Here is a 25,343-nt window from a genome sequence, read left to right as displayed (position 1 = left end):
ACAATAAACTTATTATGATTCTTATTTAGTGGTTTTTAATTTAAATTAAAATCTTGTTGTTAAATTAACAATTAATTTATTATGATTAAGAGTTTTCATAAAAATTTCAAATTTATTGCCAATTTTCTATTGAATGCATCGATTAATCTGTTCATCTCTTTTAAAATAGATAACTGACAAATTCCAGTGTAACAAGTTGAGAAAAATAGAAATTGTTGACTTCATACTTGTTTAGTTAATTGTTTTTAAAAAACGAAAGGACTTTCTAAAATATGCAAAATGAATAAATTCTTTTTGATGTTGCGCTTTAATGACATTTTTTTAAAATATTTTAACAATCACTTACGACATTTTAATGTGCAAATTTAATTGTACAATAAAACTGACATTAACATTTCCAAAAAATAATAAATATTGCTTACCTGGAAACAGAAAAAAAATTTAAAATCAGTTAATTTATTTGAAAGCAAACAATATTAACATAAATGTTTTTATAATCCTTACAACTTAATAATAAAACATATTTTATACTTTAAAGACTTCAAGAGAAAATTAAACAATATTATTTTAAATTATTTTATAACTAAAATTTAATTTTTTAATAACATATATGTTAAATATTTTTATAACCAATAAATAAAACGAAAGGTGTAGTTCACTTAGATTTCTTTTATAATTTCGTAAAACTAACATAGTTTTGTTTGAAATTGAGCTGTAAATTATAATATTTTTCACCGGTTTTTAACACAGAGAAGTGTATTTCGGCAATATAATATATCCTAGGTTTAGTAGTAATTTAAAATGAAATCATTTATGAAATCATTTATGAAATCATTAACATTAGATATATCAAGTGAGATATTATGGGCTGCTATCGATATTCTCTTTTATAGGTTTGACATTAAATATATGGTTAAAACAAAATATATTTTAGTTACCAGTGGGACTATGGTCGCATTCGAACTGTTAGTTGGTAATTATAGATTCAGCAGATGATTAAGATACAGAACTCTTTCTAAATACAACATACATTTTTGTTTATTCTATATAAGTTTATAAAATGTACAGAATAATTGCTGTGCAGAAATTAATAAAATTGGTTTTTAATTAATTAGAAATTAATTTATTATTAATTAATAAATTTTACTTGGTAAAAATGTTTCGAAACATGTATTTTTAAACTGTTAGATGGCTCTAAAAGTAAGTTTGTGGTTAGAACGAAAAATACTTGTATAAATAGAAAACTAATTAATTGGAATTTTTTTAATATTATTGTTTAAATTAAAAATAAAATATGGGTTTTAAATATCTAATGCTCTCATAATAAATGTTGTTAAATCAAATTCTTATGATACTAATCAAATTATATTTATCTAACATCTTATAAACTTTCAACTTTACCAAAGCATGTCCTTTAAACAAAAGTTTGAAAAATAGCAAGGTAACCTTTGAAACTTAAACGTAATTAAGTTTTATGTTTACAAAAAGTTCAATAATTTTTTAATAGAAGGAAAAGGTGAGTCAGATGAGTAAACTTGAGTTGTTGAAAGCTCAGATAAAAAAAAGGAAAAATATTACATAAGTATTTCCTTCAATTAACCAAAACCAAAAAGAAAAACCGCTTGGACTTTCCTAATGCTTCAATGTCCTATATAATAATATATAATAAAATGTCCTATATATAATATCTATAAAAACTAGACTAATTTAATAATGCATAAACAGTAGTAGGAAATTTAAATCAAAATCAATAGTTTCAATTTTTGACAACTAGCATTGATGTCTGTTTTATAGCACAAAGATCAATCTTTGCAAAACCGCAGTGATAAAAAAATATTTTTCCTGATGATGACTTTAGACAGTCGAAATATCGATGAATAAAAATTATTGTAAAATAAATCGTGGTTTCTTTTTTTCATTTTTATTTTTAACAACAATAAAAAATTTAAACAATTAACCTACAAGAACATTTTATTAAAATCATAAAATAATAAATATTTAAAAAAATATTTGTAATTAAATATTTATATAAAATTTTTCAATTATATTTATAATTATCAATTATGTTTGTATTTATTTATAATTTAACAAAACTATATCGTTATATGCATTTAAAATGATGATGTATGTTTATACATCGTATGTTTATAACATAATATGATGTTACCACATTTTTAAACATACTCGAGCTTTAAAATGCTGGAAGGTTCGGACAGATCAAATAATATTTGTAACACTAGTTTTTGGGAATCACAGTTAATTGCATTGCTAAAATTTTAAAAAGTTTTTACGTTAAATATTTCATCTTTTCATCTATCACTCTCATGCAAAAGTAAAACTGTTACTGGAAAAATTTTAAACTGAAGTAAGATGTATTTAATCCGTCACAATATTAAAAGTAATCAGTTCATCATAAATCATAATACAGGCGAATTCAGTAAATGTAAAAGCTTTCTCCAACTGATGATAGAGTATAAGATTTGATTATTTTTTTACCATTTGCATATCTATAGTAAACACTAAAATAAAAAAAAAACCTAATTACACTAAATTATGAAATTTTTATATAAGTAAAACTACATAAAAAACTATACATATTTTGTTATATTATAATATATATATATATATATATATATATATATATATATAAATAAATAATATAATAATCTTATATATAAAATTAAGATTGTCAAAATGTTAGTTACCGTACTCCTCCGAAACGGCTTTACCGATTTTTACCAAATTTTATATGCGTATTCAGTAGGTCTGGGAATCGGCTACTATCTATTTTTCATACTGCTAAAGTGATTAGGGTGTCCCTATCCAGCAAAAATATCTTTATTGCTTTAACAAAAATTTTTTTATTTTTTTGACATAAATTTTTTCATATTTTTGAAAAAGAAAACTTGCTATGATATGAAAAGTTGTTGTCTATGAAAATACTGAATTCATAAAACTGCCACCTAATTTCTGCACTATCGTTGATTCCCAAAATGCTCTCATTGACCGTGTATTTCCAGATGTACACATACAATACATAAATCATGGGTGGCTGGCAGAAAGAGCCATTAGCAGCAAAAAAACATGGACGTTGATGAATTAAATTTCAAGATAAAACAGACATTGCCGGGCGACTTAATATCATACAAATCGATCGATACAGTTTGTGATAAAAACGAAGTTGTAAACTATCCAGCAAAGTTTTTAAACTCACTGGATTTGCCAGGCATGCCACCACACATTTTACGACTGAAAGTTGGATCACCGATTATTTTACTTCGGAATTTGAACCCACCACGGCTATGCAATAGTACGCGATTGGTAATTAAAAAATTGATGAAAAACATTATCGAAGCCACCATTTTGAATGGCAAGTTCCGAAACGAAAAAGTTTTATTTTAATTTAATTCAATTTAATTCAAATGTGTTCAATTTTCCATTAGATTGGCATTTGCAAAGACCATCAATAAGTCACAAGGCCAAACGATGTCTGTTTGCGGTCTTATATATAAAATGTCCATGTCACAATGTTAGTTACCGAACTCCTCCGAAACGGCTTTACCGATTTTTACCAAATTTTATTTGCGTATTCAGTAGGTCTGAGAATCGGCTACTATCTATTTTTCATACCACTAAAGTGATTAGGGAGTCCCTACCCAGCAAAAATATCCTTATTGCTTTAACAAAAAATTTTTTATTTTTTTGATATAAATTTACATCCACTTCGTTTCTTCGTCTTCGTCTTCGCCTTGCATGGTAGATGGAAAATGTACTAAAAATTTTTTTAAAGATTTCACTAATGATACTGTAACAAATACTGACGGATATCCAATATATCGTCGAAGAAATCCCGATAATGGGGGACAATGGCGGGTGGTGCCGGTTTCGCCTCTACTAAGCAAGACATACAATGCTCATATTAATGTTTAGTTTTGCAGTTCTGTGAAGAGCATCAAATATATAAGTATGTCCATAAAGGCAGTGATATGGCTGTGTTTAGAGTAGAAAATACATATGTAAATGCTCCTCCAAAACGGTGAAATTACGCTCTACCAAATTGGTCGGTACATCAGCTCCAATGAAGCTGCTTGGCGTGTCTTCGGTTTTCTAATTCATGAACGGAATCCAGCAGCTGTTCAGTTAGCCGTCCATCTTGAAAACGGTCAGCGTGTATTTTTCACGAACGAGATAGTGATTGATCGTGGTCCAAATCCACCTAAATCTACACTCACTGCATTTTTTGAATTGTGTAATAGTACGGATGATTTCGGTGCCTTTGCAAGAACAATGCTCTATTCACAAGTACCACGCTATTTCACATGGGCTCAAACAAAAAAATGGATGCCCCTCAAGCAAGTTTCACCAGTTGATGCATGTCTCAATTTATTTAAATCGAACGCTTATTTACAGTTAATCCAAGACACACTGAGTGCTTTTATCTTCGACTGTTGTTGGTTAATGTTACTGGCCCATTATCATTATTATTATTAACAGTCAATCCAAGACAATTTAAATTTGAAGATACAACAGTTGTTGCCAGGGAACTTGGTATCATACAAATCTATTGATTTTAAATTAATAATTTAATAAATAAACTATAATAACTTAAAAATAATATTGTTTGGAGTTTGTTATTTTTATTTTCCTTTTCGTTCATAGCGCTCCATGCCTATTTCATGCATATACCACACACACACACATATACTTACACACTTATAATAAGTAAGTTATTTTTTGTCTACACTAGAATTTATCTAGAAACTAGAAATAATTTATAAGGCAAAACAACGTTTGTCGGGTTATCTAGTAATATATATATTATAGTAATAGTAATATATAGTAAATTAATAGTAATATATAATATATATATATAATATATATAATATATAATAAATATATAATATATATATATGTATATAATTATATAAAATATATCATATTATAATTTATATCTGGATCTGATATAAATGTAATATATGGTAATGTTTAATCATATTTATAAGCAGTGAAGCCTAATTATTTATATAGACGTTACACAATTATAGCTATTAGTAATAAAAATCTAAATTTTCTTTTTATTTTGCATTGTGCAAAACTTTATTTGTGCTTTTAAGAAAAAACTAGGCCAAAAACCATATTAAATAAACTCTTATTGAATATGATAAAGTTTGCATTTATATTTGAAGTTTGTTTATTCGTTATCATGACAATATAAAATCAACAAAATATATTATTTTTTTTTTTTACATTTACATAAAGAATAAACGATATAACAATTATAATTCAAAAAGTTTATTACGGCACAATTTCGTATTAAATAATGAAAAAAAATTGATATAGAGATAGGTTCTTAGAATTTATTATATATTTAGATGTATGTATTAGTATATTTTAAGTAACGTTTATATTTTTCTGTATATCAGTTTATGCACTCTGATTTTCACATATAGTATGTCATACTATCCTAAGTTAATATGTCAGATATAACAAAAATAAATAATTAAATTTAATCAAATTATCAATTCTCGTTAAATCGTTTGTTGTAACATCAAAAGTGTAATAAACTTACCTTAGACATGTCAGCAGTATACGAGCTAATCTCTACTTGATAATAATTTAACATAGTCAAATTTTTTTACCATGCACTGGATAGTTGTTACTGTATAATACCTAGTCTTGAAGCATGTTAAAATTTATTCCATATTTACATGGAAAGATGCTTTCATGATTTTTTAAGTCCCATTAAAACTAGATGAACTTTATTTATGAACATGTCGTTCATCGAGTCCGACAATCATCTATTTTTTTTTTAAAACAAATTTTTTAGTATAATTTTCATTGTGATTTAAAATTTAAATGTTCTAAAATAATAGGTGCTTTTAGGGTTTAACATCTTCTATTTAGATGTCTAATCGCAATTGATTATTATGACTACAATCATAATATTAGTGTATTATTATTAAGTAAAACACAATTGGTTACTTCATTATACCTGTTTTAAAATATAATATAACAAAATATATGATACAATAAAATATATTATATAATAAAATACATAACATAATAAAATATATAATATGACAAAATATATAATATATTCAATTTGCGTAATGGATAATAAAAAGTACAAAGAATTTATTATATAATAATTTGTCATTGTTTATTGTATAATATATTGAACTAACTTTTTATAAATAAATAAAATAAATGTCCTTGTGATAATATATTTAGTTATATAATTGATTTTTGTGCTTAGCTACAATTAATCACAAGTTTGTATGAAAAATATCCGTACCAGTTTGTGTCAAATGCACAACAATTACATTCTAAAATAAAAATAAGTAAAAAAGTTAGTTCTGGTTTTGTTGAAGCTTAAATATCCTTTAGACAGAGCGATTGAGAATTTACTAACAAAAAGTATTTTAGATTAGAAACGTAGTTGTAAAATATCACATCGAAAAATTTTTGTTTGTCATGATTTTTGGTTGAATTTTAGTTTTCTCAACAACCAAATTTTGTTAAATAATGCTAATATAATGACTAGATTGTAGTAGTAGTAATGTATGCAAATTAGGAAGAGAATTTCTTGATTAATATAAAATTTATCCAAACAAGAATAATTATTGTTTTTTTCAAATTTTGGGTGAAGAATTCACTAATAAATAAAGAACTGGCCCATCAGTTCATACGCTTAGCACAGATAAATTTGTACATTTTGTCAAAAATCTGTCAATATTTTTAGTCAATCAAATATTGTTTAATTTGATGTTTAATTATGGGTTTGAAAATTATGAGGGTCAAAGTTAATGTTTTCCACATATTTGTTTTTTTTGAATTCCGGAATAATCAGCTTTATATAGAGCTGACGTTCATTAAATTAAATGGCTAATGTTTTAATTAAACGAGCAATCAGTCCACTCTATAATTAATATATAACATTTCGTTATAAATATAAATTATATTTAAAGCTGTCATTTAAATCTACAGTTCAAATATATGTATATAGTATATATTTTGTAGTTCGTCACACAAAGCTCAACAAAATTCTTTTATAAACAAATAAGAAAAATTAGTTTAGATTGATTACTAAGTCAAGAGAATAAAATAATGAGAATATATGTGTGTGTATACGTCATAATTTCGATATTTTATTTACTATGTTACAAACATCTTGACAAACTTTATCCTTTTTCAATTTTCTTTATAAAGGGTATATAAATTTGTTAAATCAATGACTTGTAGGAAAATATGCAAATATGATGTATATTTTTAATCAATATTATGAAATAATAATATAAAAATAGTTTCATTGTGTATTTTACTTTTGCAAAATTAATTTTTAAGTGTTTATGTACATATAAGAAGGAAATGAAAATAAAGTAGAAATTATTTTTGTTGTAAGATTACATTTATAGTTATAGTATATATGTACGGATTTAAAAATGTACGTTTTTTAGTCACAACGCCAAGATAAAGTTGCTCAAGAATATTTTGGTCCCGATAGTGAGGCTGGGGATAATTTAACTACACGGAAGCCTGAGACTGAGTATCGAAACTAAGAGCCACCTACAATAAATGACAGTCATTTTAGAATAAGAAATAGTAAAAGTTTAGTATGATGAATGAATTGAAGTAAACAGAAAAAAGCTAAATATAATAAACAAAGGAAGGAAATATACTACGGATTTGATTAAAATTATTAGAGACGACAGCATAAGAGCTACGAATTCTTAATTTATATGACACGACATATAATAAAAAAAAGGAGAATATAAAATCAATAAATGGAAAAGAAGTGCAATTAATTGAGAAAAATTATATATTATGAATTTATGGAATTTAAAATATAAATACTCGTTTTCTTAGTAATTCCCAATCAAATTAGAGGAAAAGAAAAAGTACACATTATTTTAGAGGATAACATTAATAACAAACATAAAACTGACTAAAGCTGAAGTCTAATTCAATCATACATTAAGACTGAAAAGTTTTCGGAAATTCTCATTTAAAATTCGCGCGCTGTATATTTTTCGATATTTTAAGTTTATGTAGTTTGGCAGCACTGTCCTTATTTACTATGCCAAAAATGAGCTCGATCTGTCAGACAGTTCGTTTACGGCAGCTGTTGAAACCAGTTCACCTCAGTAGTGCGTTGCGAAATGTCTTCGACGGTCGTACGACCGTCCTGGAAGGCTTTGTACCACTCATAAACTTGAGTTTTCGATAAAACTGATTCCCCATAAGCCTTTTGTAGCATTCGCAACGATTCTGCACACGAAATTTCGTTCGAAACACAAAATTTGATGCAAACTCTTTGTTCAATATTTTTTTCCATTGTTTTTTTCGCAACGCCCTACTGAGGTGAACTGGTTTCAACAGCTGCCGTAAACGAACTGTCTGACAGATCGCGCTCATTTTTGGCATAGTAATTAAGGACAGTGCTGCCAAACTACATAAACTTAAAATATCGAAAAATATACAGCGCGCGAATTTTAAATGAGAATTTCCGAAAACTTTTCGGTCTTAATGTATATCATAATTGAAGACGTTTTAATTGAAAATAAGGATATAAATTAAGATATGCCAATAAATTCTAATGTAAAAAAGAAAAGATTTTTACATATGATGAGTAACATAAATTTAAGAGTTTATCACTGTTGAAATTTATTCTTATACTATAATAAAAGAAAATCTGATTTCTTTAAATGCTTATTATAAACTTATTATAAACTATATTTAAAAGAAAAATATAAATGAGAATGTTCTTTGTAATATTTAAAAAATGTTGCCAACTTATACTTTTTAATATAAGAGTATACTTTTATTATTATTTTCAACAATAACAATTTAAAATAAGAATAAGAAGTGCTGAGACAATTTACTTTATAATTAATACTAAAAACATTGGACAACGCCTTATTGATTTCTGCGTTCACTTTGGAATTATACTGGGAAACACAATATGCAATCACAAAATAATTCATGCTCGAGGTAGTAGGAATTTGGTAAGTGCGATTGATTGTATTGGGCTTTTTAAAGAAATAAGAAGCAGTTTTAGATAATAACTTATGTTAAATAAATATTTTAATAATAAGTAAATATGTACGCAAAATAATAAACTTTTAAAAACTGATATAATGTATCGTATACCAAAGTTATAAAAGCTTAATACATAAAAAAAATGTGAGAAATTGAATAACATCGCGACAAAAACTAGCTAAAATTAAAAACATCATTTAAGACCCAGACAATTTATTGGAAAACCCAGTAATTTCAGTAGCGAAAAGTATTTTTCAATATAAATTGTCTTTTGCTAGAAAAGTAATATATTATTAGGTAAAAAAAATAATTGTAAAAAACACGATAGTTAAGTTGAATTCCTTTTCTAAAAACCCGGGCCACTGATAGATAATTTTTGTGCGCTAATAAAAGACAACAATATGATAGATATATTTTGAATTGTGGATCGAATTGAATAAGGGCGTTATATAAGATATTTTGCAGCATAATAACATTCACTTCGTTCCTCATGTTTCCGCCACTGTTTGAAATAAGTTATTGTCCCTTCTTTTATAGGAATTAAAAAAACTTTCTGTCTTATTTAAGTCTAAAAACATTCATAAGCGCTAATTATGATTTATGCAATACTTAACAAAAATAAGCTTTTAGAGGGGAACATTACAGAAATTTAAAAATCTTTTAAACTGGACAAGTGCAGAAGCTAATTTTAATAAGTTGATTATAATATAAACTTTAAAGAGTAATTAACTAAACTCATATGTAAATATAAACTCTCTATCCTGAAAATTTCTTTTATATTGCTCTGCTCTCTGACATTGTCATATTTTATTTAGCTGTGTAATTTCTTGACAACCGGTAACTTCAAAGCATTTTTGTGGCAATTAATAATAATATTTTATTATTTGAAAAACTGAAATATAAGTTTGCAAAAATAATTATTTTATGTTATTTATAAAAAAAATATAATAAAATAAATTTGCACTAAAAACTAACTAATTTTCAAAAAAAAAATTTAAATTATGAAATTAAAACTTGTTAAGCAGATTTAATTGGCATTAATTCTTTCTTAGAAAGAAAGCTTAGGTTAGCTTAACTTTTTATTTTTTTATTTTTTTTTACGTTTATATTATATATAATTACGTACTCACACAAGTAACTGGTGAAGTTTGTTGAAAAAATAATATATTTTTGACAGGTTAGTATAAGAAAAAAAAAAAACAAGTAAAAGTACTTAAATACACTGGTGACGCATTTAATTCAGTGTTATTTCAAGCTCAAAAGAAGTGAAATAATGGAAAGCAGCTTCAGAGAGGATTAAAACACAATCATTAAGCTTTGCTTAAATAACAGTACTTTCATGTTTATAATACTTCAGAAAGAATTATACGAACTAGTTCAGATCACTTAAAATGTTTTTATTTACCATAACAAGAACCAAATATCAATTAGTTGCGAAGCATGAGAAAAAGAAACTAAAAAGTCATGAACCAAAAATTGTGGCTCACAGATATTAAATTCGGTAAATATATTGAAAAAGTGGGCGTACCACCAAACATAGTATTAAATTAATTAAAACGTACGGCATAGCGCACTTATATGTAAACATTTTCATTAAATTCAATTAAAAGAAAGACTCGACCAAATTTAAATAATTCAAAGTATGTATATGCGGCCTAAGGTAAACTCTCGCGGTTCTTTTTCACAATTGTTCAATTTTTGAATTAAATAATTATGGGTTATTTGAGTTACATATTGGGAGGTAATTTAATGCCGATTACAATCTGCAAACTGCAAACTGCAAACTATCTCAATTTGCATGAGGGATAATCTATCTATTAATATGTGATTAGATTGGATTCGATTGATGCATATATATAGTTAGTGATTTAAATGCTTTAAGCTATTTTTTATTTTTGCTAATATATTGGGAGTGTATGTTAGTTAGAAAGATATGATTTTTAATACACAGCATAAATGGATTAAAAGATATTCAACATTAATATTATTCATACATATATAAATGAACATTCAATAAAATATATTTAAGATATTTACATCACAATATATAGTGAGTTGGTTATTCGTATAATAGTATTCAGTTTCCATAAAAACTTCCATAAATCATGTTCGTTCCGAATGCTAATTAGCTCAAAATTTATCTAAGCGAGGTTTGTTCTTTAAAATATGCTTATTGATTATGTGTATATATTAGATATTTATAAAAAAGATTTAATAAAAAAAATGAAAGACCTTTTGGTATATATAAAAATTATTTACGTGTAAGAACGCACATGAGACTGCAAAAAATTCGATCAAAGATCTTGGCTTCTTCTCCTTTTATCTTATATTACACTTGGAATCCAAAAAGGTGACTTGAAGTTCGCTATTATAAATATTTTGGAATGAGATATGCTACCTATGTAACGTCTCAAATTGTAAAATCCAAAGAACTCCAAAACCAAGATATTAAATATATATATAAATAAGATAGATATTAAATATATATATAAATAAAAATCGAAATAAGAATTTTACATTGTATATTTTGTTAATTTACCTGAAAATGACTATCGAAGATAGTCGAAATATCGGAAAAATATTTTGATTAAACATAATTTGTTTTTAAATATAAATAATTAATTATAGTTTTGTTATTTCTAATTAAATCGACCAATTAGTCTGCTAATAAATTATTATATAAAATTTTTGGTCACAAATAAAAGAAGAGAACCAACTAATTTCAAAAAAATTTTCTTTTTATTTTATATAAAAACTGAAATTAAGCTCTAATTAACTTTTATGACTTTAAATGTTTATTTATAAACAAATAATTCTACATTAGAATATATGTGCTAAATTAAGTATAACAATTATTTTTATTAACTCCATATTCAGTCTTAAATAGACAAAAAAAAAATGTTAAAATAATAAAAAGAAAAATAAATTACCTAAGCTCGTTGAACAAATAACAATCACCACCCACCCACTTCGGCTATCTATTATCCAGAAATAACAACAAAATTATTACGCCAACACACCCCTGTTCTAATATGGTATTGTATACAGATAATTAAAATTGTGTGTGAATTTAATTAACTAATTTAACATTAAGAAATTCATCAAATTTTAAGTTTAACTTTTTGACTATCATTTAATCGACTTTTTATGGTATTCCAACATATGGTTTTGTACATTCATTCCTAAATAAATGATATGTACTCAGAACATCCCTCGTCTTATTGCTTGCTTTATGGTTAACCATCTGGTAATCCAAAACACAAACATTTTTATATAAATATAATATGATCTATAATAGTTATTTTGTATGAGCATTATATGATATAACATAAGTATAACCAATTTAAGCATTTATATGGTATATTTCATTTAACTCTGGAATTATAACAGGATCGCTTCCAATTAGTTTAACAGTGAGAGACTAGACACAAACATTTTTATATAAATATAATATGATCTATAATAGATATTTTGTATGAGCATTATATGATATAACATAAGTAACCAAATTAAGTATTTATATATTTCATTTAACTCTGGAATAACAGAATCCCGGAAAAGGTACCTTCAAATCAGTTCAATAGTGAAAGACTAGTTTGAAATCGTTAAATCGATTCATCATATCATGTTGAATAAGATTATATAGCATTTGTTTGGTCTACAATATTTCTCTTACTTACCATGTTACAATCATATTGACAAATTTAATATACCCTTCTTTAACAATAGTGTTAAAGGTATAATAAAGAAAACAACTTTGTCATTTGGTTAAATAATTAATTAAATATTTGAAGACTACAAAGAAGACATAATTTCTGTTAAAAAAAGTATAAACGTTGTTTTATAGCTTTCTTTTTTCTTTAGGTTATTTATTTTTCAGATTAGATGCTTTAACATTGTAGTTTTCCTTATGTACGGAATTGACGATTAAAGCTTCCTCTTTTATCAAATAAAAAATCATATTCAATTAAACTTTTTATTACTTCAGGTAACATTTTTAAGCGCACTTGTCGTCATTGTGATTACGTACGGGTAGGGTATTTGTAGCTGTCACCCAAGGGCTTCATACAACGTAAATAACGTAATTTAGCGTGATTTTGTTTGGTCAGGCATTTTACATGCTCTTATAATCATGAAACTACATGTATATAAGTACGAGTTTCTTCTATAAATATAAATGTATTAAAATATTTATTAGTTTAGATTTATTTTCCTTTTTTAGTACATACTAGTATACTTAAATGAGCGCACAATGTAAAATTTTGATTTTGCATTCAAAAGTTTCCTTGTTTGTCTATAAGTATATTCTGTCCATTTTAAGTAAGAAACGAAGCTTTTCAATAAAAAAATTGAATTTTCCATTTTCTTCTTTCTCTGCTTATTAAGGTTCAACAACCTCGAAGTGTATTATTGAGCTGTGCAATATAGGGTAGTGTAAAACGTATTAGTGAAATTTCTTTTCGTTGCTTGTAAATGTGCTACCATCCACTAGTATGATTATGCAAATATGCCTTTCTTAGTACGTAGATACATTTAAGTACTTGCATAAATTTGTTTTCTTTTGCTAAAAAGCTTTGTATATGCCCAGTCTAGTATAATAGTTAAATTTAACTTTGTGTAGTGATTTCATGTTATACATATGGATTAAAAAGGATAATATAAGTATATGTATTGTATTGCACAGGCATTCCATATTTGAACACCCATATGTTAAAAACTATTTTTAACGTATAACGTACTTAATGTATGGTCACCAAAACACTTGTTCCTTTTCATGGACTATTGAGTACCACGAAAAGAATTTTTTAATTTACTTTATTTTTCAAAAATTTTTAAAATTCTTGTTTAAGTTCACTTTTATTTTTTAATCGACTGATTTCTTGGGCTGGCCATAAAGCTATTTTGGATACTACAAAGTATCCATCATCAGTGGTCATTCGACACATTTATTTGTTTATTTGTATCCGCCAAATTCATGATGTACTCAGCCTAGGAAATTTTATACGAACAATCAATAGATATTTCCAAACACTGCCAACGTTGAATATTAGGCGGTATCTAAAACAAGTTTACGGTCAGCTTAAGAATTTACTTCATTACAAAATAAAAGTTTTGGAATTGAAAATTTCCTAATTATTATTTTCCATTTTCTATTCCATTTCCATTTTCTATGTGTAGAATTCATGTCATAGAATAAAAAAAATTCTAATTGTATTCTTATAAAATCTTCACAATCTTAGAGCAAAATAGTTTATAAATCTTAAAACTTCTTACATACGCTTTATTAATATTAGTATAAGGTGTTTATAAATCTACAATATATATTATACACTAAAGATAAGGACTTACATACTACTAATCAGACTGAAATAAGCAATTTGTTATATTTCCTAATTACAAACTATTGTGCCAAAGGAAATGAAGAAATAGGCATGATTGATGGTAATATACGGGATGAGGCCTATAGAATCAGCCATATTTCTATTAGATATTAGTGATTTTTAAGCTATTTATAAAATTTTATACCGCTTTTATGTCGATATAAAGTTTAAATGTCTTTTGCCAATGCAGAGGTGAAATGGCAGTTGCTAATAGCAATATTAATAGGAATATGTAAATTGCAGCACAGGACGCTACCTAGTAGAACACCAATCTTTATAGATTAAATGTGGAATGTAAAGATAGTATTTTTAATAATAAAACCTATAATTTGTGAATAAGATTCCATTACTGAGTATATATTTGATAATATTATGGTTCGATTATATGAATAAGGCCGCCATACCATAATCTGTTGAAAACCAAGTTAATATATAGAAATAATGTGGAAAAGTATTTCACACTGTTTGAATACATATATTTTAAAATTTATTTTCCATATATTGACATATATAGTAAATAAAATAAGATAGCACGCTTTCAATATCATAACAACACATTATATTTTAAGATGAAGTTAGAGTGTTTGTAGACTATGTATCAATTATATCATGTATTATCATTAATTAAAGATGAGATTATAGATATTTAATAGTGTGAAAAATTTAATTCAGCTTTTAATAAATACTAAATTGATATATATATAACAATAAGTAAACATATTATTTATTTGAAAAAAAAAAAAAAACTAAAATTTTTTTTAGGATTTATATTTGGACTCTAAAGTTTGTATTAAAAACAAAAAAAATACAATTAGTCAGGAATTTAGTCAATAGATTATATTGTATAAATACTAATTCAATTCAACTCAGTTTACGCTTCTGATGCCAAAAGAAATTATTATTGCAGAATTTAATTAAGTCCTATTTTAATCTCTCATGAAAATATACTTATATAACTAAAAGATCTTATAAAACTGTTTTGATATTCAGATATGTTATGTTGCATTTTAGGACAATGACGCTATCCTTCTTGACATGTAATCTCAAATGGAACTTTACTTCTTGACATTCTAGATCATATAGTTGAATTTTGTTATATCACCTAAATTAAGTTAATGTAATAAATAATATTAATAATATAATGCATATATCTATAGATAATATAACTGCAAAACCATAGATATATATATCGTAAAACTATTGTTTGCTGCGGTCTTAAATGTAATAAGGATTTTCATGTCTTAGTAAAATTCGATTTTAAAGACTATAATATCTTATGTGTTGATAAAAATTCTATCTATATGTATAGTTTAAAGTCTCTATATATCGTTATAATTACTTTCTCTGTCTTTTTGGTTGCATAAAAATATAATTTTATGTGGACTCACTCACCTCTTTTTAGTCTTGCCAACATTGTAGAGTTCAACATGTTTAAATGCTGCATATGTGGCCATTTCTTATAATTTTTTTTGTTTTTTGTTGTGTTAAAACTTAAAATTCAGTTTGAATTTTTCGATTTTTTTTTATAAAAATCTACAGAACCAAAAAATAAAACATTACAATTTTATTATTTTAAATAATTAATTTATTGTGAAATATTTTAAATTATTTTTGAATCAACTCATCACTTTAATTTCCAAAAAACGGAGATAATCTTACAGAAATTCTGCTGCCACCCACCTAATATAATTAAAGTCTAAGTAGAATTGCAAAAAATGTTTCCTTTAAAAAATAATTTATATTTATTTAAAAAATTTGTCGGTTAACAAAAATTTGCTGATGGAAATAATAATAACGGAAGTCTTGAGAAGTTTATTTTAAGCTGCCAAACTGGGAAATAAAAAACCGCATGAGCAAATGTAAAAAGCTGCACACATCTTGCCCACGTCATAAACGCATACAGTTATAATATAAAGAAAAATGTACAATTAAAAATAATTTGGAAAGAAAATCAATAACAGTTTATAAAATATTAAACTGAACAGCACTGCATCCAACCGAATAGGGATCGGTTTGAGTCTTGCATGACTTTGGGGACTCTTCAAAATGTAGAGAAATTCTGGCAATGAGAACAGTTTCGCTGTTCGTTTGCAATGCACTAGAAATGACTTGAAATGCACACAGCGTGATGCACACACAGGATGCTGTAACAGCAGCATGGCAATTACATTAAAAACTTTTTACACAAATATTTTAGGTTCTAATTTTTATTTACATTGAAATTCAAATAAATTTTAAATATTTCACAATAAAATTGTAAATTTTTTTTTTTAATTATTTCAGCAAAATAATGAACTCACAACGAAACACAGTTTATCACTTCTTTAATAATTTATTTGCTTTGATATTTGCAACTTTTGAAGGATTTACTGCACTTTATAATTTTTATGAATTATAAAAACTATTTGCAATAATTTTAATAAAACTTTAACTTTTTATTCACTTTTTGGAATCTTTTTTTTATATATATATATATATATTTTTGTAGAATTAAGTTTCTTTCTACCCCAACAAAAATTTCAGTTGCAAACGTTTCGATATTAAACTTTCGACTGCATCAAAGTTGGAAAAGTGAAAAACGTTTTATACAAAAATCGATTCAAGCGGTGAAAAACCACTTCGCAACAAAAACATTGCTCTTGCAGCATAAAACTAACCATATACGTGGTAAAAGGAGAGTGGAGCATAAATACAACTTTCAAACATTGTAGCCGTTCCAACGCGATTAGGTTAGGTTAGGTTAGATGTTGAGTGTAATTCTTCTGTATAGCAATGGCACGGAACAAATGTACACGAACAATTACTACGGACATGTAGTCTCGAATGGTTGTAACGAGAGCTTTTCAAATATTTGTATATTTTGTTTGTTTAGTTTATACTACAAGTTATTTAAATTATTTATTATTTGTTTTAAGTCATTTATTATTTATTTAAAAATATTTATTCTAAGTTATTTATTTAAAATGCTTAATTTTAAATTAATTAAACAATTTTAATTAATTGTTTTAATGACAAACATTTTTTATATATTACTATTACTTTACTTTTAAAAATAGATACAATTTATTATTTTTTTAATAAGTGGTATAAACAATTAAATTTAACTTTTTTCATTTATTACTGTTACAAAATATTTTTAAATAATTTTAAAACTTATATCCTCAATATTTAAACATTAAATGAAATACAGTCAAACTCCCATAACTCGAAGTATTATTTTGTAAAGAAGAGGTTCGACTTATGGAGACTTCGAGTTAAGAATTTTTTTATTTTTTTTTTTTGAAAGAAACTAGAATTTCATTTTAAGATGTTTATTTATTTATTTGAAATCAAATACAGCACAGAAGTTATAGTGAAGTAAAATATTCAGAAATTAGGGTTTGGGATTTTAATTTTTTTTTTCTAATTTTCAGTAAAAAAATTTTTTGAGTTTATTCCAAGCTTTATAGTGATTATCAATTGTAGTATCATTCATTTGCAAATCAAAATTCAAAATTTTGAATGAGTCTCATATTTCATTTTTGAAAGACTGATGAACAATTTCATTGGTTTGGAAAAAGGAACTTCCCATAACAACATTCCCATTCATACTTAAAACAAAAATTCAACTTTTAGAATGCACTTTCCATATTCCTATTGGCACGTGACAATATTTTTATTCGAGTTATGAGTTATGAAGGAGAATTGTATGTAATTTGCTCTCTAAAACTCTGTTGCGTCTGTAATAGAAAATTCGAGTTATAAAACTTCGAATTATGGAAATTTGACTAGATATGAAAATATTTATAAAATATTAAATATACTAATTTTTAATTGGTAATTTTAGTTTTAAATTAAATTGTTTCAATAAATTTTAATATAAATTGAAACATCTAATCTTAACAATTCCTTAAGTATTAAATTACTTTTATTAAATTTACAAAATTTATATTATATACGCATTACAAGCATATATAATAATTATCGAATATATTTTTAAAAAAAAAAATATAAACAAATTCCAACGTTTGTGCCTTCAGTAAATTTTCGTGTTTTTACACAATACTTTTGGCGTATTTTTTTTTTTTTTTTGATATCTCAGTTTAAATCAGTCAAATTTTGTTGTTGATTTTTAAGAGAATGTAACTACAAGAAAATTTGAAGTTGCACAAGTAAAGGGAAAGTAAAGTGTGCAATGTGTTTGATACAAATGTTATTCACCACACCAAACGAAGAAAATTTTGAGCGAGTTGGTGTTTGAGTTTGATGCAAACCCAACATAAAATATGTACGGTTGAATGCGGTTGTAGTTAGTGTAAGCTCTACAACATGATTTTCTTATATGCATAATTTTATTATAGCCCATTCAATAATAAGGCCAACGGCAAAGAGATCAGCATAAATGCATTTAAAAGTATGATTACGACTTGCATTTAATTGATATTCATGCACTTGAGGGCAATACCAATATTATTCACAACCTATCCTAACGAGAAAAACAAGAAATTTAACTCTCCTCTGGTTTTTATTACATTTTACAACAAGATGGTAACTTCTTGGGATCACCGTTCTAAACTACAAATGTATTGTTGAGAATTCATTGACAAATTTTCATCAGAGAAAAAACCATATGTTTATATGGTTACTATAGTCAAAATATTGGGAACCAAAGCGTATTATTTTGTATTAATAATTGGTTAGGTGGTTCAAGGTGTTTTAGTTACTCAACAACTAAATTTGGCGTTAATATGTTTATTACCGAAAAAAGTTAAGCTTTTTTAAACATCGAAAATGGTTTTAATTCTAGACTTTTTCTTTTATACGTCGTTAATATTTATGTTCTATTTGCATTTCAATTTATATAAAACTTCTATTTCTTTATTCTGTAACTGCTGAAACAATCACTATTATCTTTTGTATTATTATAAAAAATTGTATTATATATATGTATAGAGTATGATAGAACATGGGACTCATTGGTATGTTTTTGTTATTGGTTTGAAGGATGGAAGAGTCAAGGCTGCGTTAAAACTCTTTCAAAAGCACTTTTATTACGATATAAATGAAGTGTTCTTAAGAAAATATGACTTTTATAAATATGATAACGAAAACTGTTGATAGTAAAACCGATTTCGATTTTATTCAAAATAGTGGCCCATATCGAATAAGTGTTTTTAATCATTCTATGGGATATCTTGAGGAAATTATATATTCCGAAAAGTTAACAATGGCATGATATCTGATAAGTACGGAGAACTGTGGACCTTTTTGACGTTTGTAATTGCATATCTATTGGCTTCAATACAATTATATATTTTTAAAACATAACATTATATCTATATAATTTTAAGTATATTGTTTTTTAAGTAGGTGTTATTATTTAAATAAAAATAAATTCATATAGTTTCTCGTTAGATGATATAGTTAAAACTACAATTATTCTATTAAACTTTATTCAACTAAAAAAAATTTTTATTTAAATCTACACTGGATGAGTTATTAATAGCTTTTTACCGTAATTCATAAGATACTAATAGTTTCAATTAAAAACTGCTTTTTCCTCATTAATTAAGAATGCGATTTCTTTAAATTAATATTTTATAATTTAAGTTAAATAATGTATAAACATCATTTTCTTATTTTTATTTGTTGTTTTGATTCTTTTCCATTAAAAAATCGCATTTAGATTTATACACAAACGTGTAGATACTTAAAACACTTAAGCAGAAAAGCTACCTTTGAGTATAAATAATACTAATTACTATACATATGTATGCAATCATTGTACGCTATTTGCTCACATATTTCTTTGTCACGCTCTGCTGAACATAGAGGCAAATTTTCCTCTAGCTGATTTTGGTATCATTATTAAGATACTATAAACAACGACTATAAACTGCGACAGCACAAAAACTGCAAGATATTTCTTAAATGTATTTTAGTTTACTTAATTTGTTTTTCCATGGAAATGCTAAATGCTAAATGCTAAATATACGTATGATAAGTATTAAAATTTTACATTTTTACAGCAAAAAAGCAAAAAAAAGTCCATGACAGAATGGAAAGTGTCTAAATTTAATGTTTTTCATAACTGTTCATGGAACACTATAATACTTATTGTACTTGTTGAGAGCTTATGCAGTTATTAATTGTTTTTTAATAAATATATGCATTTATATATGAATTAATTAATTAAAATTGTTTAAATAAAATGAATACAAATTAATTTATACAAAGAAATCTATAAAAAACAAAACCAAGATATTAAGTTAATCGAACTAATTTACAGCAACAAATTTAATACAACGAATATACTGATCTCACAGTTAAAATTTAGACAATCATACATATTTTAACACATAAACTACTTTCAATATCAGTACCGTTGTCAAAACAATCTCAACATACAAACTTGTTCATGTAAAAGTTGGGTTGATATTCGGTGCATAACTCCGCTACCATTGTTTTTATTTTTATTTTGAATATACATTTGTACACATTTGTATACATTTATGGTATCATTTATTTGGAATAAAAAATTCATAATAAAAAATAAATTAGCTCTTGTTTTGCCGTAGTTTCAACACCCTTTACACATACAGTTACTCTACAAAATGATTATATATTGAGAAAACGACAGGGTTCTGGGACCGTATCATTGTGATCATATATAGTAAACTGGATTCTTGTGATTATAGTAAACTTTAAGCTAATGATTGTAATAAGGAAATTACAAATTTGATCACCAACCAAATTTTTAACTATGCTTCTAAATGTATTTCTAAAGTTTCCGGACATATACTGGTACCGGTCCGTGCGATACCCACTACATTTAATCTTTTTGGTCGACAATATGTTTTGGGTGTGTTTCATCACTGCATCACAAACATTATGACAGACTTAGTATACCGTTTAGTCAGATGAGCGTAAAGGGTATAATAAATGAAGCAGCTAAGAAAAATGGCAAGAAATACAAACTTTTTATAATTATTTTATATGGCATACATTTACTTTGATAAGATGCAGTACATTTAACATTTAGTAGCAATAATCAAAAAAGACATATACAGTATTTTAAACGAAATAAAAAACCCAAATATTACAAAAGTAAAAATGGTGGATACTGTCCCCATTTTGAAGTAAAAATATATGTTTACTTACACTATGTTGACATTTAAAACTCTTAGAAATACAAACAATTTGCCACTTGACACCTAAATCTGCATCTAAAGTGCAGCAACTAATATACGACACTTTACGCCCAACAACAGATTTAACAGGCTTCCATGTGAAAGAAAAATAACAAGCACAAAGAAAAAAGTATGCGATCTTTTAGTGTACACTTTTTGTACTAATGTCATTCATCTAGGCTATTTTTATATAGAGCAAATTTTCATACCAGGAAGGAAAATTTCTATGGGACTTATATATTCTGGTAATGTACGCAGCACAAAATTTTATTCTCTACATTAAGACTGAAAAGTTTTCGGAAATTCTCATTTAAAATTCGCGCGCTGTATATTTTTCGATATTTTAAGTTTATGTAGTTTGGCAGCACTGTCCTTAATTACTATGCCAAAAATGAGCGCGATCTGTCAGACAGTTCGTTTACGGCAGCTGTTGAAACCAGTTCACCTCAGTAGTGCGGTGCGAAATGTCTTCGACGGTCGTACGGCCGTCCTGAAAGGCTTTGTACCACTCATAAACTTGAGTTTTCGATAAAACTGATTCCCCATAAGCCTTTTGTAGCATTCGCAACGATTCTGCACACGAAATTTCGTTCGAAACACAAAATTTGATGCAAACTCTTTGTTCAATATTTTTTTCCATTGTTTTTTTCGCAACGCACTACTGAGGTGAACTGGTTTCAACAGCTGCCGTAAACGAACTGTCTGACAGATCGCTCTCATTTTTTGCATAGTAATTGTCCTTAATTGCTGCCAAACTACATAAACTTAAAATATCGAAAAATATACAGCGCGCGAATTTTAAATGAGAATTTCCGAAAACTTTTCGGTCTTAATGTATACTCTATATTTTTAGTTGGTTACACCCAAAGCAGGAGTATAAATGTATCTCTATCAGTTCTTATATGAGTTTACATTAATGCATTGACCTATGTTAAACGGAATGCCAGTTTGTATTGGATTATAATAATCATAGAAATAATAATTATAATTAAAAAAAATTACTATATTGTTTATGTAAAATTATTTCATATATTTTAGTTTAAACAACTTATGATAAATTCATATTTTTATTAAATAAATTTTTATTATCGGTAGACTATATTCTATAAAAAGTATATATGTATTACATCAATAGAGCTGACATTATAATAGTTTTTAATAAAACGCTTTTTATAAATGCAATAGTTAATAAAGTATGTAATTATCATCTGTAAATTTTTATAATCTCCAGTTTATTATTACCATAGTTATTGGTCTAAATATTTTTAGACAATAAGAGACTCTGGATTACGTCAAGAATGAGGAGAAAAATTACTAAAACAAGTTTATCATTATTCTTTAATTTAAGAAAATGAATTATTGTTTAAGCTTTATTTAAATGAACGTTTTTCTTTAGCTACCATGTATTTCAGTAAACATGCGTTCATACGAATCATTTTCCGCATTAATATTGAATAAGGCGTATACACTCTGTATATATACCACCTGACTAAGAAGTATCTAAAATATATAGTTTAAAAAACGTACATTTGAGAGGTCGAATATGATTTTAATATAAATATGATGTTTCTTGTTGGCTACGGAACCCTTATAATATGTCCAACACTTGACATGACTCATGCTCTTAATTCAAAAATACGCATATTGAAGATGTAAAAATGTTTGTTGTTTTTTTTCCGTGTTTCAGAAAATATCTTTGGAGCGCAGAAACGTGTTTTATCTCCTTAAAATCATTTACAGTGCTTATTTTAAAGTTCTTAGTTTTGTGATACTGCAAGCAAATGCAGTGTTATATTTAGCAGGGAAAAGACAAATTCTATTCTAATTTGTTATGAAATAAGTGTAGAAAAAAATTTTATATTTTTAAATGATTATAAAACGATTTATTTTAGAATGAGGAAAAATATGTAAGCTATTCGTAGAGTTGTGACTCTAATAATTTATAAGTGGAGTATAAAAAGAGAAAAACATTATAAGCTAATAGAAGTCCAAATAAATTAAAAAAATTGGTTATCAACAAGTGCGGTCTTTATAATACAGTTTTTGATCGGATAAGATAAACAGTTTGTCTGAGCAATCAATCAGACTCACATTTTATGGGATATTTTTATGAGGAGACAGCTTTCTTACAACAATACTACGAATGATAACTAAGCTTGCATTGAAGAAGATTGGAGAAGTATTGTATCTCTTCTTTTTAAATTCACATCGACCAAGAAATGGATGTATCTTTATATGTATTAAATGACTTTAGCTTTAATCAGACCCCTTTCAGAAATACATTTATCGTTTTAGCTTTAAAAAATTTTCCAACTCTTTTAGTATATTTATCCGAGCTCTTTCTGTTGTAATTTAGTAATTAATCTTAGTAATTAAGTTTAAATTTCTTTGAATTATAGATCTTAATTATAGTTTAATGAAATAAATGAATGCTTCGCAAATTATTGTGTCTGATATTAGTTATTAATTTTAAGTCTTTGCTATATAAATGATAAAACGTATGGTTATGATATAATTGAGTTATATATTTGAACACATCCAAGTTCAAACTTTGTCATTAACAAAATCAATATCACAGTATAAAAGCTTTAAATTGATTAATTGTGAAGTTGAATGTCTTAATCAAAATTTTAGTTAGATTTACACAAACAACAACCGTTTAATATGGTGTATACCAAATATGGTATGTAGAAGGTAAAAAAAAAAAAAGAAAACATTCTTACTGTATTTTATTTAAAAACCTACTTAGGGTTTTTTTTTATTATTTTTCATATGTATATATATAAATCTAATTTCGATTTAACAACCATTTAATGAGTTTGACTTTATCCATCTACATGTACAAAATATAATTATGGAACGCATCGTTCGGTTAAGTCAGTAGATTGTCGAGTAAATTGCCAATAAACAGACACGGTATCTATATATCGATCATATGTTATAATACTAATTAACATCATTCATATGATTATTCTCGATAACTGTTCTAATGTTTAATTTCTTCTTGTGTGAAAAAATATTAAACTTACATGCTGTTATTGTTAGTGTTACTATTATTATTGTTGTAACTCTAGAAGTGACTTCTGCTGTTTTGAAACAGTAGTATCTAAACAGCTAGGAGTCGTGACTGTAATTTGACCAATGTAGACGAGTGAATCCAGAACGAAGACCCAGTCGCTTCTGTCTATTACAGTATCTTATTACGTTTACTAACTTCTGGACAAACTTAAAGTACGTTTATTCGCAATAATGGGAATGGTATACCAAAATAATTGAAACCACTGATCTACTTTATTAATTTTCTATTAATAAAAAAAAATAGATAACATTAATTCCTTTTTCTATGTTGAAAGTTACTGTTTCTTTCTTTTAGCTTTTTTTTTTACACAATACCGGTATAAACAAAATTTGCAATCAGATTCAGTTTTGGTGCCTATTGAAATTTTGCTACAAATTATTTATTCCTAATATCTAAATTACTGATTTATTAAACTTGGTTTTATGGTATTTGCAATTTGTGCTCTACCTTACTATATTCAATTTCAATAGCCTTTTCCTTTCATTTTCTATATGGATAATATCACGTCGAGTCGACACATAAGCAATTTTTTGTCTTGCATATGAAGTTATAAAAAAATAAAAATAAAAAAAAAATTAAAAGAAAATGAAAACAAAAACTTTATTTTAGACTTGTAGTTATTATTGTTAGATTGTAAGAGAGAAATATGAATGTGGCGGTCATCTGCGAGGAGCG

The 25,343-nt window shown here is 26.0% G+C and overlaps 1 protein-coding gene across 11 annotated transcripts in view; it reads right to left on the bottom strand.

Moving 5' to 3' along the window:
• The window catches only part of LOC119679347 (microtubule-associated protein Jupiter), an 84,053-nt gene that overhangs the window by 20,197 nt on the left and 38,513 nt on the right, over positions 1–25,343 (bottom strand). For 3 of the 11 annotated variants that reach the window (XM_038091641.1, XM_038091647.1, XM_038091648.1), the window contains exons 1-2: positions 16,721–16,976; positions 15,813–15,953 (exon numbers count right to left, since the gene is read on the bottom strand). The exons of 6 other annotated variants lie outside the window; for them this stretch is intronic. In XM_038091641.1, the coding sequence (XP_037947569.1) occupies positions 15,813–15,874 (62 nt within the window). In that variant the 5' untranslated portion in view covers positions 15,875–15,953; positions 16,721–16,976. Of the gene's footprint in view, positions 1–346; positions 401–15,812; positions 15,954–16,720; positions 16,980–25,343 lie in introns of those variants that run through there. 2 more of the 11 variants (XM_038091652.1, XM_038091646.1) reach the window with 2 other exon arrangements.

This window comes from Teleopsis dalmanni, chromosome 2 (genome assembly GCF_002237135.1).
Source record: "Teleopsis dalmanni isolate 2A chromosome 2, ASM223713v2, whole genome shotgun sequence".
NCBI classification, from domain to species: Eukaryota; Metazoa; Arthropoda; class Insecta; order Diptera; family Diopsidae; genus Teleopsis; species Teleopsis dalmanni.
This window is presented reverse-complemented; position numbering and strand designations above follow the sequence as displayed.